Raw genomic sequence first — 24203 nt, 5'->3', positions numbered from 1 at the left:
GCTGAATAGTAGGACGTTAAACTTCATTGTATATCATTTAGAACTGTGTTTATTTACAGGTTTTTATGACAGATGTAAATGAAGCAGCAGCACAAGTAACATTAAAAGAATTTCAAGCTCAATTTGGTGTTAATGTCGTGACCTTTATGAAATGTGATGTATCGTCTAAACAACAAATGGAAGGTAATATTTTATACGATTGTTTTCAACATTTTATCAATTGATGAGACAGGAATCCTGGGAAATATATGACCTTAAAGGAAGGGGGGGATCAAGTCATGGGAAATGAAATGAATGGGGGTTTAATGTCCTACTGTTCTGCACTGACTGGCCTAATGAAATGAAATGAAATAAAATGGGGTTTAATGTCCTACTGTTCTGCACTGACTGGGCTAATGAAATGAAATGAAATAAAATGGGGTTTAATGTCCTACTGTTCTGCACTGACTGGCCTAATGAAGACGGGCATGCGCCATACAGTATGTTATGAGGGAAACTTTCCCCGGGCAGCGGGACTATGGCCTACTCTTATATCAAATTCCAACTGCCAAGGGATCTTGTACGTGCATCTCAGTGTATACACATGACCTCGTTTTTTTTGTCCCATCCAAACAACTAGACAGCTGTCCTTGTCAAGCCCCACTTCCTGCACCACTGACAAGGGGGGAAACTAAGTTGGAAAATCAAACATGCAGGAATCAAACATGTGACCATCAGACTAGCGAGCCAGCGACTTATCCACCAGGGTTCCCACAAATCTTGGGATTTCAAATCAAAGTTGAGTCAAGTTCAAAGTCCCATTCAAGTCATCAAATGAGTCAGCAATTGATTTTGAAAGACCAGCTAGGCCATGGCGAATAAGACAAGTTCGAATTACGTCTCCCTAGGTCTTTTAAGTCAAGAGAATTAATGTGACAAGTCTTGATGGTGGTCGTCTGCTGAATGGCGATTATCTGTCTGTCGGTGGTCATGAGTTAGAACATTTTTAACAATGACAACAGTGCTAAGTCTCTAACTCAATATTTTCCATAATATTCGAAATTAAAAACACGAAATAGGATTCAATATTGATCAATTTCAATCAATATTGATGTTGTTATCTTGCCGTGAAACTATAGAATCCTAATATCCAAGACACAATTAACATTTTATTATCAGTACCCTATGGTTTCGGGTGCCATTTTGTAATGAACAAATAAAATCATATCCTACAACACTAAGTGGAAGTAATTAGTAAAGGCTGATTCACAAACGACAAAATGATAATTTAAAGAACATGTGGAATGGACTAAGCGGACGTAAACGACTGTCGTTCACTTGGACTGTTCACATACTTCACAGAACGTAATTGATTAGAAATTATAATATTGTTTTCAAAAATTGAATACAAATCACTTTATATACAATCATATAACATTAATATCTGCTTTTAAAAGTATTATTCGTCTATTTCAAGGTTAAATACAATAGAGCCATGCGGTCTTTAAACACTAAAAAGTGTAGTAAGTAATTTAGTAGATAAAATCTAATTTTGTAAATAATCAAAAGAAAGTGTGTCAACAATATGTAATTTTTATTCTAATAAGATCATAAATGTCATATCAATACAGCAAAGGTCAACAAATTATTTAGTAAATGGTCAATTTGTATACGTTTCGCCTCTCTGATTACCGCCAACAAAATGTCATTCTTCTACCAAATAAAATATCACTTTACTAAATACTGGCAAGATTGTTTTAATAGGGATTGATTCTTTTTGCTTCAACTGTGCTAATAAAGATGACCATACTCCATGCAGTGTGCAATGAGGGAAATTTTGACCAGTCAGAGGCATTATAGCCTACTCTTATTTCGGATTCCAACTGTTAAGGGTTCTTTTACATTCAAGCCAATGCACGGGAGAGAGAGAGGGGGGTTTAACGTCCCCTCGACACAAACTAGGTCATTTCGGGACTAACATATGGTTTAATTTTATTTACATAATTCGCTTGTGTGTAGGGGTCTTTAGCAGTGGGAGGAAACCGGGGGACCCGGAGAAAACCCACGAGGTTGGACAGGCGACCCTACTCCTTGCCACGTACAACCGGGGATTCGAAACCACGTCAGTCAACTCAATGACAGACTTTATGATACAGCGTGCGCACGCTAACCATTCAGCCATCCAACCCCCCATGTGTACACGGGACCTCGGTTTTTGTACCATGCAATCGATCAGATGCTGTCCCGCGTCGAGTTCACAAAGCATTCTCAGTCAAAATTGTTCGCCTTATTTTAACTAAATTATAGCCCTTTATAAAACTTTTGTTGTTTTAATGTATAAATACATAAATAAGAAACTATAAGTAAAGTTTTGTGTTTCTGGATCAAAGATATAACTCATAAACAGTGATTGAAAGTTGAGTAAATTCAAAACTTAAGTCTGAGGATGCTTTGTGACCTCGGGGTAGGTTTGTATAAGGCCATATAAAAAAATATTCCTGTTCTCAGATAATCCCATATCACTTACAAAAGTCTGCATGATGCATTTTTATTTTTAAAAATTTAAGATACATTATGGGAGATTGGTAAAGAGCTGTCAGTTCTCGCTATAATAGTTAAAAACTAGATAATGTAAAGGTAATTTGTTGAAAATTTCAGTCAAATTGATCCACTATGAACCGAGATATCAGCTTTGTAAATTTCTGCCTAGCCTCGTTCATCATTACTAAAGTTAGTACGTTGAAAAGCATAGTCTCGATTATCCATTGTTTTTGATTTAATTATCAATGAGCGTTTGCAGCATATAGGATTCTAATCCAGTCGATATCGAAGGCTAGCCTTGACATCGAGAGTTAATTTTGGTCTGGATAAGTTAATTAATGTCTAATTAATACTTTAGAAAACATTTCAGGCCTAAAGAAAGACCTGCAATAGGCAGATTTAGCTCTTGCATAATGCATGTTTAATCTGTGATATTTCATCATAGAAAATTATCCCACAGGTTTGTGTGAAAATTGACAATATTAATCTGTGCTTTAATTACAATTACATATTAGATAATTACCGGTAACTAGTGTCATAAGAACACACATGTCATGTTACTTAATCTGTGATATTTCATCATAGAAAATTATCCCACATATTTGGCTACAGTTTGTTGTATGCTGTCACCCCCTAGTAGGTCGTTGATTTTTATACGCCCACATTTTCACATTTTTACGTGGTTAAAAACAAATTCAAAGTTGTTTTCTCAGAGGATGTAAGTTTTTACATTTACGGAACCTTAGATGCTATAAAAGATGGTTTTATGATACCCATGACTTTGTTTTTAACCACTCCTAGCTACTGGTGTCAATGTATCAAGTTTATTATGAATTGGATCCCAACAAAGTTGGGGGGTTGGATGGCCGATTGGTTAGCAAGTGCACAGTGTATAATACGATCGGTCATTGAGTCAACTGGTGGGGTTTCGATTCCCTGGTTGTACGTGACAAGGAGTAGGGTTAGGGTTAGGGTTAGGGTTAGGGTCCAACCTCATGGATTTTCTCCTGGTTCTCTGGTTTCCTCCCACTGCTAAAGACCACAACGCGAATTATTAAAATATAATTGAACCATGTGTTAGTCCTGAAATGACCTAATTTGTGTCGAGTGGACGTTAAACTCCATTTCTCCTCCCAACAAAGTTTATGTTATTCTATTGGTTTTGGATTCCTCTCTCTTTCTTGGGGGCGTATACTGTGGTCGTCCCTGTTTGTGGACACCTTATAGGTCACAAGTTTTATCTGATTTTGATGAAACTTGAAATACAGGTTTATATCTTTTTCATATTGGCATGTATCCGGCCGTAACGTCATGGATTATGGCCCTGATTGTATGAAAAATCATGTTTTCAACTTGTGGACACTCTAGAGGTCACAATTACACAATATTGTAGGTATAATCGGACCAAAACTTCCCGTCCAACTGACTGCTCTCCATATGTAAATAGTGTAAAGTATGTAATACCAAGGTTGTGGACTCTCTAGAGGTCACAATTTTTATCTGATTTTGATGAAACTTGAAATGTATGTTTATATCCCACAAATCTGAGTTCCTGTTGATATTCGATAAAGTTATTCTGAGGAAATCAGTTTGAAAATGGGGTCATGAAGAATATGCCCGTATCAAGATGTCGAAATTGACCAATGAGTTGTGAGTACATTCGGTGAATGTTTTAAAGACAATTAGTTCTGACCAACATATATGAACAGGATCAAAGCCATGATCCTTACCCTACAAACTATAAAAATTTGACATGTAGAAATTAATTGGTTAGTTGTTGAGAATTTCTAATGTAAAATGCTATGAGAAAATGAGCCCAGTAAACATTTCCCATTTCAACGCGATCCTGGTGTCAGTCCCAAAAGTTCCTCATTATTTTCCAGCAAGGTTTTCCCTTGTCAATGATGCATGATGAAAGGCCTTGCAAGGACCATGCTTAGTCGTTTGAATGGTACGGAAAACTGAAGTCTCGTGTACACATTGGCATACACGTAAACAAAAACGTTGACAGTTGAAATTCAAAATAATATTTCTCATAAAACACTATATGTCGTAGGCCCATCTTTATTAGCCCGGTCGATGCAAAATGTTAGACTTCATTTCATTTATTTCATTTCCTCCCAAAAACCAGTCACAAAACATAAGGTCTCACTTAACTTTTTATATGCTCACACTGACCAAATGGCATGAAATGGGAGTTTAACGTCCTACTGTTCTGCACCGACTGAACTAAAGAAGACGAGCATACGCCATATAGTGGGCTATGAGGGAAATGTTGCCCAGGCAGCAGTGCTATGGCCTACTCTTATATCGAAGTCCAACTGCTATGGGATCTTGTTTTTTTCGTCTAATCCAAATGACTATACATTGTCCCTTGCCAGGCCCTCTGTCCAGCATCTCTCACTTGTGGGAACCATGTGGAAAAATCCTGATGAACTTTCTTGGCCAATGCATAGATAGAACACGGGACCTCAAGGTTAGCGAGTTAGCGTCTTACTCACTGAGTCACAGTGACTTCATCTCACTGACAGCAATATACTTCCACATAAAAAGTTATTTACAAACTGAGATAATGTTTAAAAAGAAATGTGAATTGATTATTGAAACAAATTATGTGAATATTTTGGGAATATCATTTTGTCACGTACATATGGGTAATCAAAACCACGCCAGTTGACTCAATGACAGACCTTATGATACAGCGCGCATGTGCTAACCATTCGGCCAACCATCCCCCCACCCCACATGCCATTTGACTCATTGATAGACTTTATGATCTAAAAGTACATGATTGTGTTAGACGATTTGGCCAGTTAATCCACTCAAACTTTTCAGGTGAGAGATGTGTGAAATAAATGAAATACATTATTTAACCTTAGATGAAGAGCTGGCAGTTCTCACAATAATAGTTAGATAAGAGATAATGTGACAGGAATACTCTGAAAATTTCAGTTAACTGAAATAGGCAGATTTAGCTCTTACATAATGTATGTTAAACCTATTTGATTTAAATCAAAATATTATTTTAAATTCAAAGGAAACTTAATAAGAGCTTAATTCAGTTATATTTGTATCTTTTGCCTGAAAAAGATGACATGAAATTAAATGGGGTTTAACATCCTACTGTTCCGCTTCGACTGGGCTAATGAAGACGGGACGTGTGCAGTAATACTGCAGTATACACATAAAGTAAATAATTGCATGACTGTTTATCATTAAAAATTTAGTTCATCTAACCCAAAAATACTTTATTATTGCACTAACAATCACCAAGACGAAAATTTAAAAGCCTTTTCACATAAAACTTTCATTATTTTTCTCTTTCAAATGTCAAATCTGTTTTTTTTAATGGGCTGGTTGTTTAAACACATAATAAACAGAATGAAACTAGGTTTCTCCATGTTATATCTACATATATAAAATGGCAGTTATTGTCTCTCGACATATGTTCATGATGAGATGTTATGAAGGAGAAAGTTTTAATGTAAATATTTATGGAGTAAAGACGAACCTGGAGTAAAAAATAAAGATATTAAATTAATAATATCAGAGGTGATATCAGGTTATCAGTTGACAGCAGCCTCACATCAACCTAAAGGCCACCCATAATATGTCATGAAAATTAAAGGAGCTAAACCTCTTTATTCAGTGGTTCTCAACCTTTTTTTGCCAACGGCACACCATGGAACACATGAATAAATAGCAGCACACCTGGCTAAATGTATATGAAAAATATTTGAATTTTGCAAAATAAAAACATGGCAAGTAATAGACGGCATACAACCGTAGACACAGACTAGTCATAGACACATCGAATGACTCAAACTAAATAAAGAAATGAAATGAAATGGAGTTTAACGTCCTACTGTTCTGCTCCTAACCTGGGCTAATGAAGACGGGCATACGCCATACAGTGTGCTATGAGGGAAATTTTGCCCGGGCAGCGGCACTATCGCCTACTCTTATATCGAATTCCAACTGCCAAGGGATCTTTTACGTGCACGCCAATGTGTACACGGGACCTCGGTTTTTCGTCCCATCCGAACGACTAGACAGCTTTCCTTGTCAGCCCCTCCGTCCTGCATCACTGACAAGGGAGAACCACGCCGGAAAAACTGGATGAACTTTCTCGGCCAATGCAGGGATCGAACACCCGACCTCCAGGCTAGCGAGCTAGCGTCTTACCCACTTAGCCACGTGATCCCCAACTAAATAAAGAAAAACACATCTATGAACACCAGTGAATACTCAATTCGGATCAAGTGGTTTTTCGCATTTTCTCAGTGTGCAGTCCAAAACTTTGTGGCACACTTAGGAAGAACACTGGTTGAGAATCACTGCTCTATTATCTGTAATATTTGAAATTAAGGGCCACCCGTAAAAAGGCATGAAAGTTAAAGGAGCTAAGCTTCTAACTCAATATTATCCATAATATTCGAAATTAAAAATATGAATTAGAATTTAAAAATCAGTACAAGACGTCAAGTACTTTTTGGACATAAGGGTTTTGGACACCATTTGTAATGAACAAAGAAAAATATATCTCAGAAGACAATGTTGAAGTAATTAAAATGGCCGATTCACAAACGATAAAATGATAATTAAAAAAACCAGGTAGAATGGACTCAGCAGACAAATGACTGCCGTTCAATTTGGATTGTTGATTAGAAAATACAATAAAAATATAAAATTGGATAAGAATCACTTTTTATACACTCATATTACATTAATGTGTGCTTTTAGAGACCATTTTCGTCTAATTTAATTCAGGTTCCCCAAAGAATAGAGCTATACATGCTTAAAATGGTTTTCTTTAGGTCCTCCGGTTTCCTCCCACTGTTAAAGACCCCTATGTGCAAACGAATTATTGAAATAAATTTGAACCATGTGTTAGTTCCAAAATAACCTAGTTTGTGTCGCGTGGACGTTAAACCTCATTTTCAAAGGATGAATCCTATCGATATTCAGAGTTCCGCGACCAGGATGAATCTTGTTAATATTTTCAGCAATCTAAGATTTTCTGTTACAGAGATATGTTATTTGTATGAATAAGCTTGTGAACACTATAGAGATTAGATTACTTGAAGGTTAACATCCAGTTTTTCCTTACGGATAATTTGCTGTTGAGATATACTTGCTGTGTGGGTGTATTTCCAAACTTTGATTGGTGTCTTAGTGATATTCTTATAACATAATTTTGTTAATGTACTTTGATTGGTTTGAACTAGTATGATATCAAGGACGATAAAGCAGCTAGTAGTGAGTGTTTCTTTGCCTGGCAACCCTTGTTTTGGTATTTTATAGATGCCTTTAAAGCTACTAAAGAGAAGTTTGGTGGACTAGATATTGTATGTAATAACGCTGGTATTGGTGGGGAGACTGATCCTCTTTGGGAGAAGGCTGTAGATATAAATCTGGTAGGTATCTAAATGGAAATGAAATGAAATGAAATGGGGTTTAACGCCCTACTGTTCTGCTCCGACTGGGCTAATGAAGGCGGGCATATGCCATACAGTGTGCCAGTGTGCTATGAGGGGAATTTTGCCCAGACAGCAGCACTACGGACTACTCTTATATGCACGCCAATGTGTACTGTTGTCCCTTGCCAGGCCCTTTGTGCTGTACCACTGACAAGGGAGAACCACGCCAGAAAATCTAGATGAACTTTCTCGGTCCTATGCAGGGATTGAAACTAGAAAAAAATGATGGGCAGATTTATCTTTTACATAATGCATCTGTAAAGTTGCTTACAAATATTGTGCATTTTATCAACATTAAAATGTCCTTCACACGCTTGCCTCACTAATCACGAGGTTGTGGGTTCGCTAGTCGTATTGGACAAGAAAGTTCCTCGGATTTCCCTGACAAGGAACAGTGTCTAGTCATTTGAATGGGACAGAAAACTGGTATGAATTTGTAAACTGGGACTTCTCTTTGAAAGATAAAAGATAAGGCCAAAACAATTTTATTTTTAGTTCTTTGCTACCTTGATAAATAGCCACATTAATCATGTGAAAGATGTTTTGTTTCAAAATTCAAAACCCGTCTTCATTAGCCCAGTAGGAGCAGAACAGTAGGACGTTAAACCCCATTTCATTTCATTTAAAAATTCAAAATATTAAAATTTGAAACTAAAAACTTTTGAACAGTGCAACCAAGGTACATTTGGTTTTTAAATGAATCTTTGTCCAGAAGAAATAAGAAATTTAATTTTTACAGGTGTTCATGAAGAACAGAAAATCAAATTAGTGTGGCCTAACAAAAATTTACATATTTTCTCTTATTTTAGTGTTAGCCCCCTTAAATTCCCCTTAAACTGTAAAATGCCTTTCAATGACTGGCATTAGATTACATCATGATGGTATTATGTAGATTAGTGATGCAGCTAGTTGCTCCAAGGATTTTCTATGTAAATAGAGGGATGTACACAATTAAACATTTGCCTCATTAAAATTCAAAGTTTGCAGGTGAAAAAACAAACAGTCTATTCATACTGGGTCTGAATACATATTTTGACAACGTATGTCATAAGCCAGTGATTCTCAACCAGTGTGCTGCAGCACACATCTTCCAATGTTTGCTGCAAAATTTTGAATGGCACACTAAGAAAAACCACATGATCCTAATTAATTATTCATTGGTGTCTGCTAATAAGTTACTCCCCTGCGTGATCATATTCCATAGAATTGTGTATCAATATTCCTGATGTGCGGTTGATATGACGTTTAATCATCTGAATGGTATATATTGAAATTTTTCAAAGAATTTTAATTATATTTAGGTTATTTAAGGTTGAGTAGAGAGAGGTATATACTGATAAGTAAATTATGAATAATACAGGGGGGTTGGATAGTTGGATGTCTGAATGGTTAGCGCATGCGCGCTGTATCACAAGGTTCTGTCATTGAGTCAACTGACGTGGTTTCGATTAACTGCTTGTATCTGACAAGGAGTGGAGTCACCTGTCCAATCTGGTGGGTTTTCTGTGTGTCCCCCGGTTTCCTCCCACTGCTAAAGACCCCCTATGCACAAGCGAATTATTGAAATAAAATTTAACCATGTGTTAGTCCCGAAATGACCAAGTTTTTGTCGAGTGGACTTTGAATCCATTTCTCTCTCTCTCTCTTAAATAATACAGCCACAATAACTGCAGGATCTTTAGCCTACATACAATATATCATTATCTGATGATTGATGTTTTCCTCCAGTATTTTAGACATATTTATCTCTTAGAACTGTCAAAAGCCCCGTAAACATAAGATAAATCTGTTCTTTCAGACCATATTAATTAATAATAACACATAAAGACACTTATATGGATATACTACTTCTGAATTTTATCATCATGCTACGTTTCAGTACACATTTGCTTGATAACGATATCTGTATGTGTATCGAAACGTAGCATGTTAATAAATTTAGAAGTAGTACCGTATATCCTTATTAGTTTTTTTAATTAATAACACATATTGTAGACTACAATATTCATAACACATTATAAAATATGTTCAACCAGAATGTCCTAATTTTGAACCCAGCATTGGCTGAGGAAGTATTTCAGGAGAATTTCCAAGCATGGTTTCCACTTGTCAGGGCAAGTAATGTGATGTATAGTCATTTGGATGGTACAAAAAACTGAGGTCCACTGTGTACACATTGAGGTGCACGTAAAAGAACACAGTCTGCTATGAGGGGAATTTTGCAACAAACTACTTTTATATCAAACTCCAACTATCAAGGGTTCTTTTACGTGAACAGGACCTCTATTTTTTCATCCTATCCGAGCAACTAGACACTGTTCTTGCTAAGCCATCTGTCCAGGACCACTAACAAGGGAAAACCAAGCTGGATGATCCCAGAAAACTTTTCGGATAACACCAGGATCGAACCTTGGTATTAATGACCAATTGTGATAGTTTCTCGAAAAACATCGGCATCGAACCATGGAACTCCTGGTTTGTGAGGCAGCATCTTACTCACCAAGCCACAGCGTCTCCCTAATTTAAAAGATGTCTCACATAGATCTAGAATATTACACAATTCTATTTTACGGGTTCTTTACAGGTATGCCAATGTGTACACAGGACCTTGGTTTTTCATCCCATTCGAACGACAAGACACTTGACAGGACCCCATTTTTTTTGCCCCATCCATGCAACTAGAAACTGTTCTTTGCCAGGCCTTCTGTCCTGCACTACAAGGGGTAACCATGCTGGAAAATCACGGAGAACTTTCTAGACTAACACCAGGATCGAACCCTGGACGTCCTGGTTAGCAAGTGAGCATCTTATTCACTGAGCCACAGCAACTCCCTCTATCAAAGAAATTAATGAATATTATGATCGATATCACTCTTACTTCTTTAATTGTATTCATAAAACATAATTGTACTATATTCATAAAACCGGTGTGGTTTCCCCTTGTCAGTGTTGCAGGATGGAGGGCCTGACAAGGACAGCTATCTAGTCGTTTGGATGGGACAAAAAAAAAGAACCCGTGTATACATTGGAATGCAGGTAAAAAATCCCTTGGCAGTTGGAATTTGATAAAAGAGTAGGCCATAGTGCACCTGCCCGGGCAAAATTTCCCTCATAGCACACTGTATGGAGTATGCCCGTCTTCATTAGCCCAGTTGAAGCAGAACAGTAGGACGTTAAACCCCGTTTCATTTCATTTCATTTTTGCCTTCATAAATCAACATATGTTAAACAACAAGGATACATGCCTTATCAAAATGATATTTAATTCTTCTTCTGACATTTCTTAAATGTCGGTAACATGCATGTCTTCAATTCTTTTTGAAAACATCTTGAAGGAGGTTAGAGTATTATTCTTACATCATGTGAATACATCTTACATGAGGTTAAAAGTATTATTCTTAGATCATGTGAAAATAACAGTGGAAAGCTTTTACACTGATTTGTCAACAAAATGGCAAATGTTTTATATGGGTGGAGTTGCATCTATCGCGTACATTAGAATTCTTCAGTAAAAGAAATACTTTTGTACAAGCAGATGGGATTGTTTGAAAACAGAAAAACTTTGGTTCAGTTTCTTCAGTATTAATGTACATGTATTTAGAAATAGATAATCATTCTTGATTCATCTTTTCCGGAGTGGTTTCCCCTTGTCAGTAGTGCTGGACAGAGGGCCCGACAAGGACAGCTGTCTAGTCATTCGGATGGGGTGAACAACCAAAGTCCCATGTACACATTGGTGTGCACGTAAAAGATACCTAGACAGTTGGAATTCGTTTTAAGAGTAGGCCTTAGCGCCGCTGTCTGGGAAAAATTTCCCTCATATCACACTGTATTGCGTATGCCCGTCTTCATTAGCCCAGTTGGCGCAGAACAGTAGGACGTTAAACCCTGTTTCATTTCATTTCATTTCATTTCCTTGATTCGTCATTATAAGACTGATAAAGAAACATGTTACAGCACTACAGTGGTGGTTCTAGACAGGGGTGTCTAGAGGACCTACTCTTACATAACAGTATAAAAATTCACTTTTTAATTTGTTTCCATAAAACCTGTAAATTTGATATTTTCATTGGCTCGGTTTGACATAATTGAATGTTATGTTTGGGTCCAGATAACCGCCATAAAATCACCATTGACTACCCAACTTTTCAAACCTAGGAGGATAACCCCCAGAGGGCTCCTCTAAATAAATATCCAGTAACATATAAACATGTTGATGTAGAAACACACTTTTTTTTATGAGAACAATAGACGCCTACGGTATTAGAAATACAAAACCAATGTTACTTTCTCAGCCAATGCAGGGACTGCACATGCGATCTCCAGGCTAGCGAGCCAATTTAAACTTTTCAGTTGCTAAGTATAAATGACAAAAAAAAAGAAAGCTAGTATGTTAGTTGAAGACATGACTGTTGTTGTAGGCGACAAACAAGTTGATTGACTTCTTAAAGATACATTATGAAATGAAATGAAATGAAATGGGGTTTAACGTCCTACTGTTTTGCTCCGAACTGGGCTAATGAAGACGGGCATACGCCATACAGTGTGCTATGAGGGAAATTTTGCCCGGACAGCGGCACTACGGCCTACTCTTATATCGAATTCCAACTGTCAAGGGATCTTTTACGTGCACGCCAATGTGTACACAGGACCTCGGTTTTTCGTCTCATCCGAATGACTAGACAGCTGTCCTTGTCAGGCCCTTCGTCCTGCATCACTGACAAGGGGGAACCACGCCGGAAAATCTGGATGAACTTTCTCGGCCAATGCAGGGATCGAACACCCGACCTCCAGGCTAGCGAGCCAGCGCCTTACCCACTTAGCCACCGTGATCCCCAAAGATACATTATGGGAGATTAGATAAAGAGCTGGCAGTTCTCACTATAAAAGTTAAAAACTAGATAATGTAAAGGGAATTTGCTGAAAATTTCAGTCAAATTGATCCACTCTGAACCAAGATTTTTGGGATTGAATTTAGGGCCTAGCCTCGTCGTCATTACTAAAGTTGGTACGATAAAAAAACATAGTCTTGATTATCCATTTCATGATTAAATCAAGAATGAAAGTTGAGCAGCAAATGGGATCCTAATCCAGTAAATATTGCAGGCTAGCGTTGACATCGAAAGTTGATTATGGTCTGGATAAGTTAATTAATGTCTCATTAATAATTTAGATAACATTTCACACCTAAAGAAAGACCTGAAATAGGCAGATTTAGCTCTTGCATAATGTATGTTTAATAAACATGTAATAATTAACCCGTTGTACTTTAGCCGAAAGCCGAATGATTTATGATACCCTAGTGGCTGGTTTATTGTTTTACCAATCGGCTAAATAAACATCAATCAGCTAAAGCTGACAAAAAGCAGCCTTTTAAGAACAGTGCTGGTAACCTATATTCAATATGTTACTCTGATTTCAGAAAGGTTGTATAAGAGGAACACATTTAGCTCTACAATATATGAGACAAGATCAGGGTGGAAGAGGTGGAGTTATTGTCAACATATCATCAATGGCAGGTACAAAATATTCACTAATTAAATTACTCATTGAGTCAGCTTGCGTGATTTCGATTCCCTGGATGTACATAACAAGGAGTAGGGTCGCCTGTCCAACCTCTTGGGTTTTTTACGGGTCAACCGGTTTCTTCCCACTGCTAAAGAATTATACTGAAAAATATTGTATGTTTTAGTGAAAAATATTGTATGCTTTACTGAAAAGTATTGTATGTTTTACTGAAAAGTATTGTATGTTTTGCTGAAAAAAATATTGTATGTTTTACTGAAAAAATATTGTATGTTTTACTGAAAGTATTGTATGTTTTACTGAAAGTATTGTATGTTTTACTGAAAAGTATGTAAAAAAAATGTTTGCTTGAATTTTATGAATGCATATTATTTAAAATTTCAGGTTTAAATCCTAATCCATTTGGACCAGTTTATTGTGCAACTAAACATGCTATTGTTGGATTTTCAAGAAGTGTAGCAGTAAGTTAAATAACTATTTGGTTCCTTATATTTCAAAGAGGGAGTTGGATGGCATGCGCTGTATCATAAGGTCTGCCATTGAGTCAACTGGCGTGGTTTCAATTCTCCGGTTGTATGTGGCCAGGAGTAGGGTCGCCTGTCCAACCTCGTAGGTTTTCTCTGGATCCTCCAGTTTCCTTCCACTACTAAAGACCCCTACGCACAAGCGAATTATTGAAATAAAATTAAACCATGTGTTAGTCCCGAAATGACCTAGTTTGTGTCGAGTGGAAGTTAAACCCCATTTCTCTCTCTCTCTCTCTCTCTCTCTCTCTTATAATATATTTCTAAAGGGAAAACTAAAAAAACATACAATTAAATGCTTTTTCTTTAGTAATGAGCAATGAATAGAAATGTTACACTTCATGAAATATTTTTAAATTCTTCATCAATCTTTTTTTTTTAAAATGCCCAAATTGTGAGCCTTGCATCAATTTATGCTTAGTTATTGCCCCTGACATCAAATTCGAGTAAATGCTCAACAGGTAAGAGTTTTATAAAAAAAAAACCTCAAACTTAGTGGAATTATTTGGCTAATCATTAGCAGGAATCCTTTCCGAAACCAGACTCACACATTATATTTATGCATAGTTATTATCCCTTAATTAGAAAAGCTGTTGATAAGTGCCTATTTGTTGCCTGGCAACACTATGTTTTACCACCGAAGTGATATCACAAACAATTACGTGTTATACATACAAATGAAATATTTACAAAGTGATTAGCGAATTCGTAGAATAAATATATTTTATATTCTATTTTCAGATGTTTCCCGAGACGGCACAGAATGGTGTGAGGATCAATATTTTATGTCCTGCGTTTGTTGATACGAATCTGGTATCATCTTTAGCAGAAGAAAATTGTTTAAGTGTCAGTAAAGCCAAAATATATGCACACAAAGATGGTTTAATGACGTAAGTTTTATAGGAAAATGTCCTACCATGGTTAAAAGTTTTATAGAAAAATGTCCTACCATGGTTAAAAGTTTTATAGAAAAATGTCCTACCATATAAAAATGCCCTACCATGGTTAAAAGTATTATAGAAAAATATTCTACCATGGTTAATAGTTTTGTAGAAAAAAGTCCTACCATGGTTAAAAGTTTATAGAATAATATCCTACCATGGTTAAAAGTTTTATAGAAAAATGTCCTACCATAGAAAAATGTCCTACCATAGTTAAAAGTTTTATAGGAAAATGTCCTACCATGGTTAAAAGTTTTATAGGAAAATGTCCTACCATGGTTAAAAGTTTTATAGAAAAATGTCCTACCATATAAAAATGCTCTACCGTGGTTAAAAGTATTATAGAACCAGCGGCTGCCAGGCAGGATACGCCCACATTTTCGAGAGATGGATAGAGAACAAGGTAACAAGAAAGTGATTTTTCCTACAATCAAGGGCCATAATTCAGGAAATTACAATTCAATATGCGCAAATATCGAAAGGAACTGAGATCTTTGTGTTATAAACTTACATTTCAAGTTTCAACAAAATCAGATAAAAATTGTGACCTCTATAGGGTCCACAACCTTGATATACACATGTACCATATTTTTATGCTATTTGAGAACGAACGGCGGCCATTTTGTCTGTCAATTTTGGGGCGATTTTCACAAAATTCAAACTCAACTGTCCTTAGGGTGGAACGGTAATATAATAATACAGTTTTTTAAATCGGTCCACAAGCTAAAAACATTATTTTTCGTACAATCAGGGGCCATAATTCAGGAAGTTACGGTCCGATATGGGCAAAAAAAGAAAGGAATCGAGATCTTTGGGTTATAAACTTATATTTCAAGTTTCAACAAAATCGGATAAAAATTGTGACCTCTATAGGGTCCACAACCTTGATATACCATATTTTTACGCTATTTGAGAATGAACGGCGGCCATTTTGTCTGTCAATTTTGGGCCGATTTTCATGAAATTCAAACTCAGTCGTCCTTAGGGTGTAACGGTGATATAATAATACTTTTTGTTAAATCGGATAAAAATTATGACCTCTATAGGGTAATCAAGCTAAAAACGTGGTCATAATTCAGGAAGTTTCAGTCCGATATGCGCGAATATCGAAAGGAACCGAGATCTTTGGGTTATAAACTTACATTTCAAGTTTCAACAAAATCGGATAAAAATTATGACCTCTATAGGGTCCACAACCTTGATATACCATTTTCTTACGCTATTTGAGAACGAACGGCGGCCATTTTGTCTGTCAATTTTGGGCCGATTTTCACGAAATTCGAATTCAGTCGTCCCTAGGGTGTAACGGTGATATATAAATGCAATTTTTTTTAAATCGGGAAAAATGATGACTTCTATAGGGTCCACATGCTAAAAACGTGATTTTTCGTACAACCAGCAGTCATAAATCAGGAAGTTACGGTCCGATATGCACGAATATCGAAAGGAACCGAGATCTTTGGGTTATAAACTTACATTTCAAGTTTCAACAAAATCGGATAAAAATTGTGACCCCTATAGGGTCCACAACCTTGCTATACCATATTCTTACGCTATTTGGGAACGAATGGCGGCCATTTTGTCTGTCAATTTTGGGCCGATTTTCACGAAATTCGAACTCAGTCATCCTTAGGATGTAACGGTGATATAATAGAACGGTTTTTTAAATCGGAAAAAAATTGACTTCTATAGGGTCCACAAGCTAAAATCGTGATTTTTCGTACAATCAGGGGCCATAATTCAGGAAGTTACGGTACGATATGCACGAATATCGAAAGGAACCGAGATCTTTGGGTTATAAACTTACATTTCAAGTTTCAACAAAATCGGATAAAAATTGTGACCCCTATAGGGTCCACAACCTTGATATACCATATTCTTACGCTATTTGGGAACGAACGGTGGCCATTTTGTCTGTCAATTTTGGGCCGATTTTCACGAAATTCGAACTCAGTCATCCTTAGGGTGTAACGGTGATATAATAGAACGGTTTTTTAGATCCGATAAAAAATATGACTTCTATAGGGTCCACAAGCTAAAAACATGATTTTTCGTACAATCAGGGGCCATAATTCAGGAAGTTACTGTCCGATATGAGCAAATATCGAAAGGAACTGAGATCTTTGGGTTATAAACTTACATTTCAAGTTTCAACAAAATCGGATAAACATTGTGATCTCTATAGGGTCCACAAGCTAAAAACGTGATTTTTCGTACAAACAGGGGCCATAATCCATGAAGTTTCGATCCGATACATGCCAATAGAGAGTCCACAAACAATTGTGGACGGACGGACGGACGGACAGGGGCGACTGCATAATACGTCCACATGAAAATGTGGGCGTATAAAAATATTCTACCATGGTTAATAGTTTTGTAGAATAATGGCCTACCATGGTTAAAAGTTTTATAGAACCAGCGGCTGCCAGGCAGAATATACGCCCACATTTTCGAGAGATGGATAGAGAAGACAGCTAAAAACAAAGTGATTTTTCCTACAATCAAGGGCCATAATTCAGGAAATTACAATTCGATATGCGCAAATATCGAAAGGAACCGAAATCTTTGGGTTATAAACTTACATTTCAAGTTTCAACAAAATCGGATAAAAATTGTGACCTCTATAGGGTCCACAACCTTGATATACCATATTTTTAAGCTATTTGAGAACGAGGGGCGGCCATTTTGTCTGTCAGTTTTAGGCCGATTTTCACCGTTAGGGTGTAACGGTGATATAATAATACGTTTTTTTAAATCGGATAAAAATTATGACCTCTATAGGGTCCACAAGCTAAAAACGCGATTTTTCGTACAATCAGGGGCCATAATTCAGGAAGTTATGGTCCAATATGCGCGAATATCGAAAGGAACCAAGATCTTTAGGTTATAAACTTATATTGCAAGTTTCAACAAAATCAGATAAAAATTGTGACCTCTATAGAGTCTACAACCTTGATATACCATGTTTTTACGCTATTTGAGAACGAAGGGCGGCCATTTTGTCTGTCAATTTTGGGCTGAATTCCACGAAACTCGAACTCAGCCATCCTTCGGGTGTAACGGTGATATAATAATACGATTTTTTAAATCGGATAAAAATTATGACCTCTATAGGGTCCACAAGCCATAATTCAGGAAGTTACGATCCGATATGCGCGAATATCAAAAGGAATCGAGATCTTTGGGTTATAAACTTACATTTCAAGTTTCAACAAAATAGGATAAAAATTATGACCTCTATAGGGTCCACAACCTTGATATACCATATTTTTACGCTATTTGAGAACGAACGGCGGCCATTTTGTCTGTCAATTTTGGGCCGATTTTCACGAAATTCGAACTCAGTCGTCCTTATGGTGTAACGATGATATAATTATACGTTTTTTTAAATCGGATAAAAATTATGACCTCTATAGGGTCCACAAGCTAAAAACACGATTTTTCGTATAATCAGGGGCCATAATTCAGGAAGTTACGGTCCGATATGCGCGAATATCGAAAGGAACCGAGATCTTTGGGTTATAAACTTATATTTCAAGTTTCAACAAAATCGGATAAAAATTACGACCTCTATAGGGTCCACAACCTTGATATACCATATTTTTACGCTATTTGAGAACGAATGGCGGCCATTTTGTCTGTCAATTTTGGGCCGATTTTCATGAAATTCTAACTCAGTCGTCCTTATGGTGTAACGATGATATAATTATACGTTTTTTTAAATCGGATAAAAATTATGACCTCTATAGGGTCCACAAGCTAAAAACACGATTTTTCGTACAATCAGGTGCCATAATTCAGGAAGTTACGGTCCGATATGCGCGAATATCGAAAGGAACCGAGATCTTTGGGTTATAAACTTATATTTCAAGTTTCAACAAAATCTGATAAAAATTGTGACCTCTATAGGGTCCACAACCTTGATATACCATATTTTTACGCTATTTGAGAACGAATGGCGGCCATTTTGTCTGTCAATTTTAGGCCGATTTTCACGAAATTCGAACTCAGTCATTCTTATGGTGTAACGGTGATATAATAATACGTTTTTTTAAATCGGATAAAAATTATGACCTCTATAGGGTCCACAAGCCAAAAAACGCGATTTTTCGTACAATCATGGGCCATAATTCAGGAAGTTTCAGTCCGATATGCGCGAATATCGAAAGGAACCGAGATCTTTGGGTTATAAACTTACATTTCAAGATTCAATAAAATCGGATAAAAATTGTGACCTCTATAGGGTCCACAAGCCAAAAACGTGATTTTTCGTACAAACTGGGGCCATAATCCATGAGTTTCGATCCGATACATGCCAATATCGAAAGCAGCCACGATCTTTTGGAGATACACCTATATTTCAAGTTTTGTGAAAATCGGATAAGAATTGTGACCTGTAGATGGCATAATACGTCCACATGAAAATGTGGGCGTATAAAAATGTCCTACCATGGTTAAAAGTTTTATAGAAAAATGTCCTACCATGGTTAAAAGTTTATATAAAAATGTCTTACCATGTTAAAAAGTTTTATATAAAAATGTCCTACCATGGTTAAAAGTTCTATAGAATAATGGCCTACCATGGTTAAAAGTTTTATAGAAAAATGACCATGGTTAAAAGTTTTATAGAAAAATGGCCTACCGTAGTTAAAAGTTTTGTAGAAAAATGTCCTACCATGGTTAAAAGTTTTATAGAAAAATATCCTACCATGGATAAAAGTTTTATAGAATAATGTCCTACCATGCTAAAAAGTTTTATAGCAAAATGTCTTACCATGCTAAAAAGTTTTGTAGAAAAATGTCCTACCATGGTTAAAAGTTGTATAGAAAAATGTCCTACCATGGTTAAAAGTTTATATAAAAATGTCTTACCATGTTAAAAAGTTTTATATAAAAATGTCCTACCATGGTTAAAAGTTTTATAGAATAATGGCCTACCATGGTTAAAAGTTTTATAGAAAAATGGCCTACCGTGGTTAAAAGTTTTATAGAAAAATGGCCTACCGTAGTTAAAAGTTTTGTAGAAAAATGTCCTACCATGGTTAAAAGTTTTATAGAAAAATATCCTACCATGGTTAAAAGTTTTATAGAAAAATGTCCTACCATGGTTAAAGGTTTTATAAAATAATGGCCTACCATGCTAAAAAGTTTTATAGAAAAATGTCTTACCATGGTAAAAAGTTTTATAGAAAAATGTCCTACCATGGTAAAAAGTTTTATAGAAAAATGCCCTACCATAGTTAAAAGTTTTATAGAATAATGGCCTACCATGGTTAAAAGTTTTATAGAAAAATGTCTTACCATGGTAAAAAGTTTTATAGAAAAATGTCCTACCATGGTAAAAAGTTTTATAGAATAATGGCCTACCATGGTTAAAAGTTTTATAGAAAAATGTCTTACCATGGTAAAAAGTTTTATAGAAAAATGTCCTACCATGGTAAAAAGTTTTATAGAAAAATGCCCTACCATAGTTAAAAGTTTTATAGAAAAATGTCCTACCATGGTTAAAAGTTTATATAAAAATGTCTTACCATGTTAAAAAGTTTTATATAAAAATGTCCTACCATGGTTAAAAGTTTTATAGAATAATGGCCTACCCATGGTTAAAAGTTTTATAGAAAAATGGCCTACCATGGTTAAATGTTTTATAGAAAAATGGCCTACCGTAGTTAAAAGTTTTCTAGAAAAATGTCCTACCATGGTTAAAAGTTTTATAGAAAAATATCCTACCATTGTTAAAAGTTTTATAGAAAAATGTCCAACCATGGTTAAAAATGGTGATTCAGAAATTAATATCCTGATTAAGAAAGTTGTTTAGATTGTTTCAGTAAATCGTCCTAACAACTTGTTCTTGGTTAAAACAGGAATTTGAAAAAAAGAAATGCTAGCCATAGCGCGACTTTCCCTCATATTACACTGCCTGGCGTATACCCACCTTCATTAGCCCATTTCATATTTTTGAATAAGGATACATGCGTTACCGGTACTCTATATTTCATTCATTTTGAATATTTTCATTTTTTGACAGGCCAGATTATGTAGCAGAAGGTTTCCTGGAATTAGTCACAGATAACAGTAAAAATGGTGCCATTCTAAAAATGGGTAAAACATTTGGAAAAGTGTATCATGAAACCTCAAGAGCATAAATAATCATCTTTCATACAACAGTTTTTATAATACAATTCATCTTCTCAAACAGTAACCAGAATCATTGAAACTTCTAAAATGTTTTATTATCTGTTTGTGATTAAAGGATGACCACACTAAACACAACAATTTTATGGATACACAATGACCAGGCCTGGAAATAACGGTTTTAGATGTACCTGACAAAATGTCAGGCACTAATGAAATAGTACCTGATATTTTCAACTTAGTGCCTGACATGTTTTAATAATATCAATAAAAAAGACAAATCGATGCCAGACAAAATGACAGGCACCAGAGGTTTTGTGTCGGACAAAACCTGATCTGTGCCTGACATTGTCTGTGACAGGTGCCTTATTTCCAGGCTTGGCTTAGTTGAATATTAAGCGACGTTACGACAAGGATACTCTTGTCTTTATCAAGGAAATGATTGGCTTGATAAAGACGAGATTATCCTCGTTGAAACATCACTTAGTATTAAACTCAGTAATTGTGTATCCATAAAATAATACCTTGTGTTAATATGTTCAATTACTAAATGCCAATCAAAGAACACAATAAAATACTATGTTATAACATTCAATCAAATTTAGACCAATACCATGGTCTTATTCATAGGCTACGCCTTTATAAATGAACATATTTCCGACAACTTTCTTACTTTTCACGGCTTAATCTACGCAAAAATGTATTCAGATTTGATTATTTAATTAAACATGCATTATGTAAGAGCGAAATCTGCCTATTGCAGGTCTTTCTTTCGGCCTTAAATGTTATATAAATTATTAATTAGACATTTATTAACATGACAAGACCATAACCAACTTTCTATGCCATCAAATGGCTCTGATTTTAAATAGATTAGAATGGTTTGGCCATTTAATGAATTAATTTAGAAATGGAGAAACAAGGCTAAGACTCGTATGACCAGTAGGCTACACGATCAATGCACACATCTTGTCAAAACTACAACCATTAATAACTTCGCTCAAAATAAAGTAATTTGAATGAAATTTTCAATATATTCATTTTTCATTATCTATTTCGAACTATAATTATAGTGAAAACGGCCAACTCTTTATCTAAATCTTACATAATGCCCCTTTAAGAAAACAAAGCCAAAAATATCAACATTAGATAAACCCCCATCTTGGATTGTGTCACATGGTCTGTCAGGACCTCATAATTAATTCAACGTCCTGACAGACCGTAGTGACAATTGAATCAGAATAAAAAGAGGCAGCTTTAATGTAAATTTAAATTATCTTAAAGGCTCAATACCACTCTTGTTGTAACTGAATAATATGTCCCAATCTTTATTCTGGTCAACAAATTATACTATTTTACAATATTCCAATTAATTGATGATACAAATTTCATCTTAACACACCTAATTTAAAAAATTGGACAAATTCAACTTAATGATTTGAAAAGCCTAACATAAACCTTTTCGACTGTGAATTGGATTTAAAAATATTTTCGAACCCTCTGGACAAGTAAAATAGGATGTAATAGATAATTTACATAACAGGTAGGACACTTAAACATCTAATACTTAGAATAAGGCTATTTTTTATTTTCTGGAGCTGTCAAGCCAGCAAGAGTGTTATTGTCCCTTTAAAGAAGATCAAAATATTGTATTATTATCATCTGTGTGTAGGAATTTCCATTTGCATATAAATGATCGTTTACCATTTCAATTTTTTTTAAATAAATTGTGGATATGGAGATGTTATTTTTTGGACTATTTTTTTTTTTGGTGTTATTGTCAGATTTCTTATCGGCATGGACCTAACTTCTATAACCTCATAATAATATCCGTTATTTTATAATTTGTTATAATATGTTATTATGTTATTAGATTTATATTATATATATATATATGTAGTTAGGCCACACCAAAAATACATGTGTTTACCGTTATCCAAACGTCCCTCTTTTTTTTTTTAGCCTAAATCGCTTACCTTAAACTTTTTTCTCATTCCCCAGGCTCTATAACTCGATGTTGATGTGATTTACTCTTGACAAATTCCAACATTGACATTTCTGTATTATTTCTAAGATGCTTACTCGGTAATTAAGTTAGATATAGATAATACCATGGACCGTATATACACGGTCCATGATATTACAATCCACACAAAAAAAAAGAAAAAGCTTGTTCCCACTATCATGATTTGTGCTACGATTGAAATCATGGAGTTATCGTGGTGATCCTATCAGGTTGTATTATATACTGTTGATGGTATCGAGACGTATCTGTGTGTACCAGATCGAGGACTCAACAGGGACAATCCTATCATAACGCATCGCACGACAGTGGGAAACTAGCATTAGTCAAATGGGAGGGCCTAGTAACCATAAACACAGGTATTTTTTTTTTCTTGACCTTATGTACATTGATATTTATATTAATGTAGTTTAGGACTCTTACTTGAATATATTTTGTTATTTATCATTTATCAAAATCTACCAGGCCATCATGTCAAGTAATGGCAATATTTAATTACAGTTAATCCTTTAACACTTGGTATATTTAGATAATGACTACCTCAATTCCTTGAAGATAATTAGTGATATATTAATAATACCGGTAGATCCATGAAAAGTCCGAAACTGTTGTTCCTTAGACCACTTCAAACCTTCTGAGGCCTAGTTAGTATGTTTTGAGGCAGTGTAAGAAGCCCTAGTTAGGATGGTTTGGAGTGATCTAAGGAGACCTGGTTAGGGTGGTTTGGGCTAGTGTAAGAAGCCCTAGTTAGGGTGGTTTGAGGCGGTGTAAGAAGCCCTAGATAGGGTGGTTTGGTCTAGTGTGAGAAGCCCTAGTTAGGGTGGATTAAGGTGGTGTAAGAAGCCCTAGTTAGGGTGGTTTGAGGCGGTGTAAGAAACCCTAGTTAGGGTAGTTTAAATTGGGGTAAGGAGACCTATTTAGGACAGTTTGGAGTGGTCTAAGGAGACCTGGTTAGGGTGGTTGGGGCAGTGTAATAAGCCCTAGTTAGGGTGGTTTGAGGCGGTGTAAGGAGACCTAGATAGCGTGGTTTGAGGCAGTGTAAGGAGATCTAATT

The 24203-nt window shown here is 35.7% G+C and overlaps 1 protein-coding gene across 1 annotated transcript in view; it reads left to right on the top strand.

The window, feature by feature from the left end:
• The window catches only part of LOC126815347 (15-hydroxyprostaglandin dehydrogenase [NAD(+)]), a 37802-nt gene extending 14467 nt beyond the window's left edge, over positions 1 to 23335 (top strand). The window contains exons 2-7 of the mRNA XM_056099699.1: positions 60 to 183; positions 7825 to 7937; positions 13423 to 13519; positions 13911 to 13987; positions 14792 to 14940; positions 21020 to 23335. Of these exons, the coding sequence (XP_055955674.1) occupies positions 60 to 183; positions 7825 to 7937; positions 13423 to 13519; positions 13911 to 13987; positions 14792 to 14940; positions 21020 to 21137 (678 nt within the window). The 3' untranslated portion in view covers positions 21138 to 23335. The remainder of the gene's footprint in view (positions 1 to 59; positions 184 to 7824; positions 7938 to 13422; positions 13520 to 13910; positions 13988 to 14791; positions 14941 to 21019) is intronic.
• Positions 23336 to 24203: the final 868 nt, after the last annotated feature.

The sequence above is a fragment of the Patella vulgata genome, chromosome 3 (genome assembly GCF_932274485.2).
Source record: "Patella vulgata chromosome 3, xgPatVulg1.2, whole genome shotgun sequence".
Lineage (NCBI taxonomy): Eukaryota > Metazoa > Mollusca > Gastropoda > Patellidae > Patella > Patella vulgata.
The sequence above is the reverse complement of the archived record's forward strand: the minus strand, read 5'-3'. Positions and strand labels throughout refer to the sequence as shown.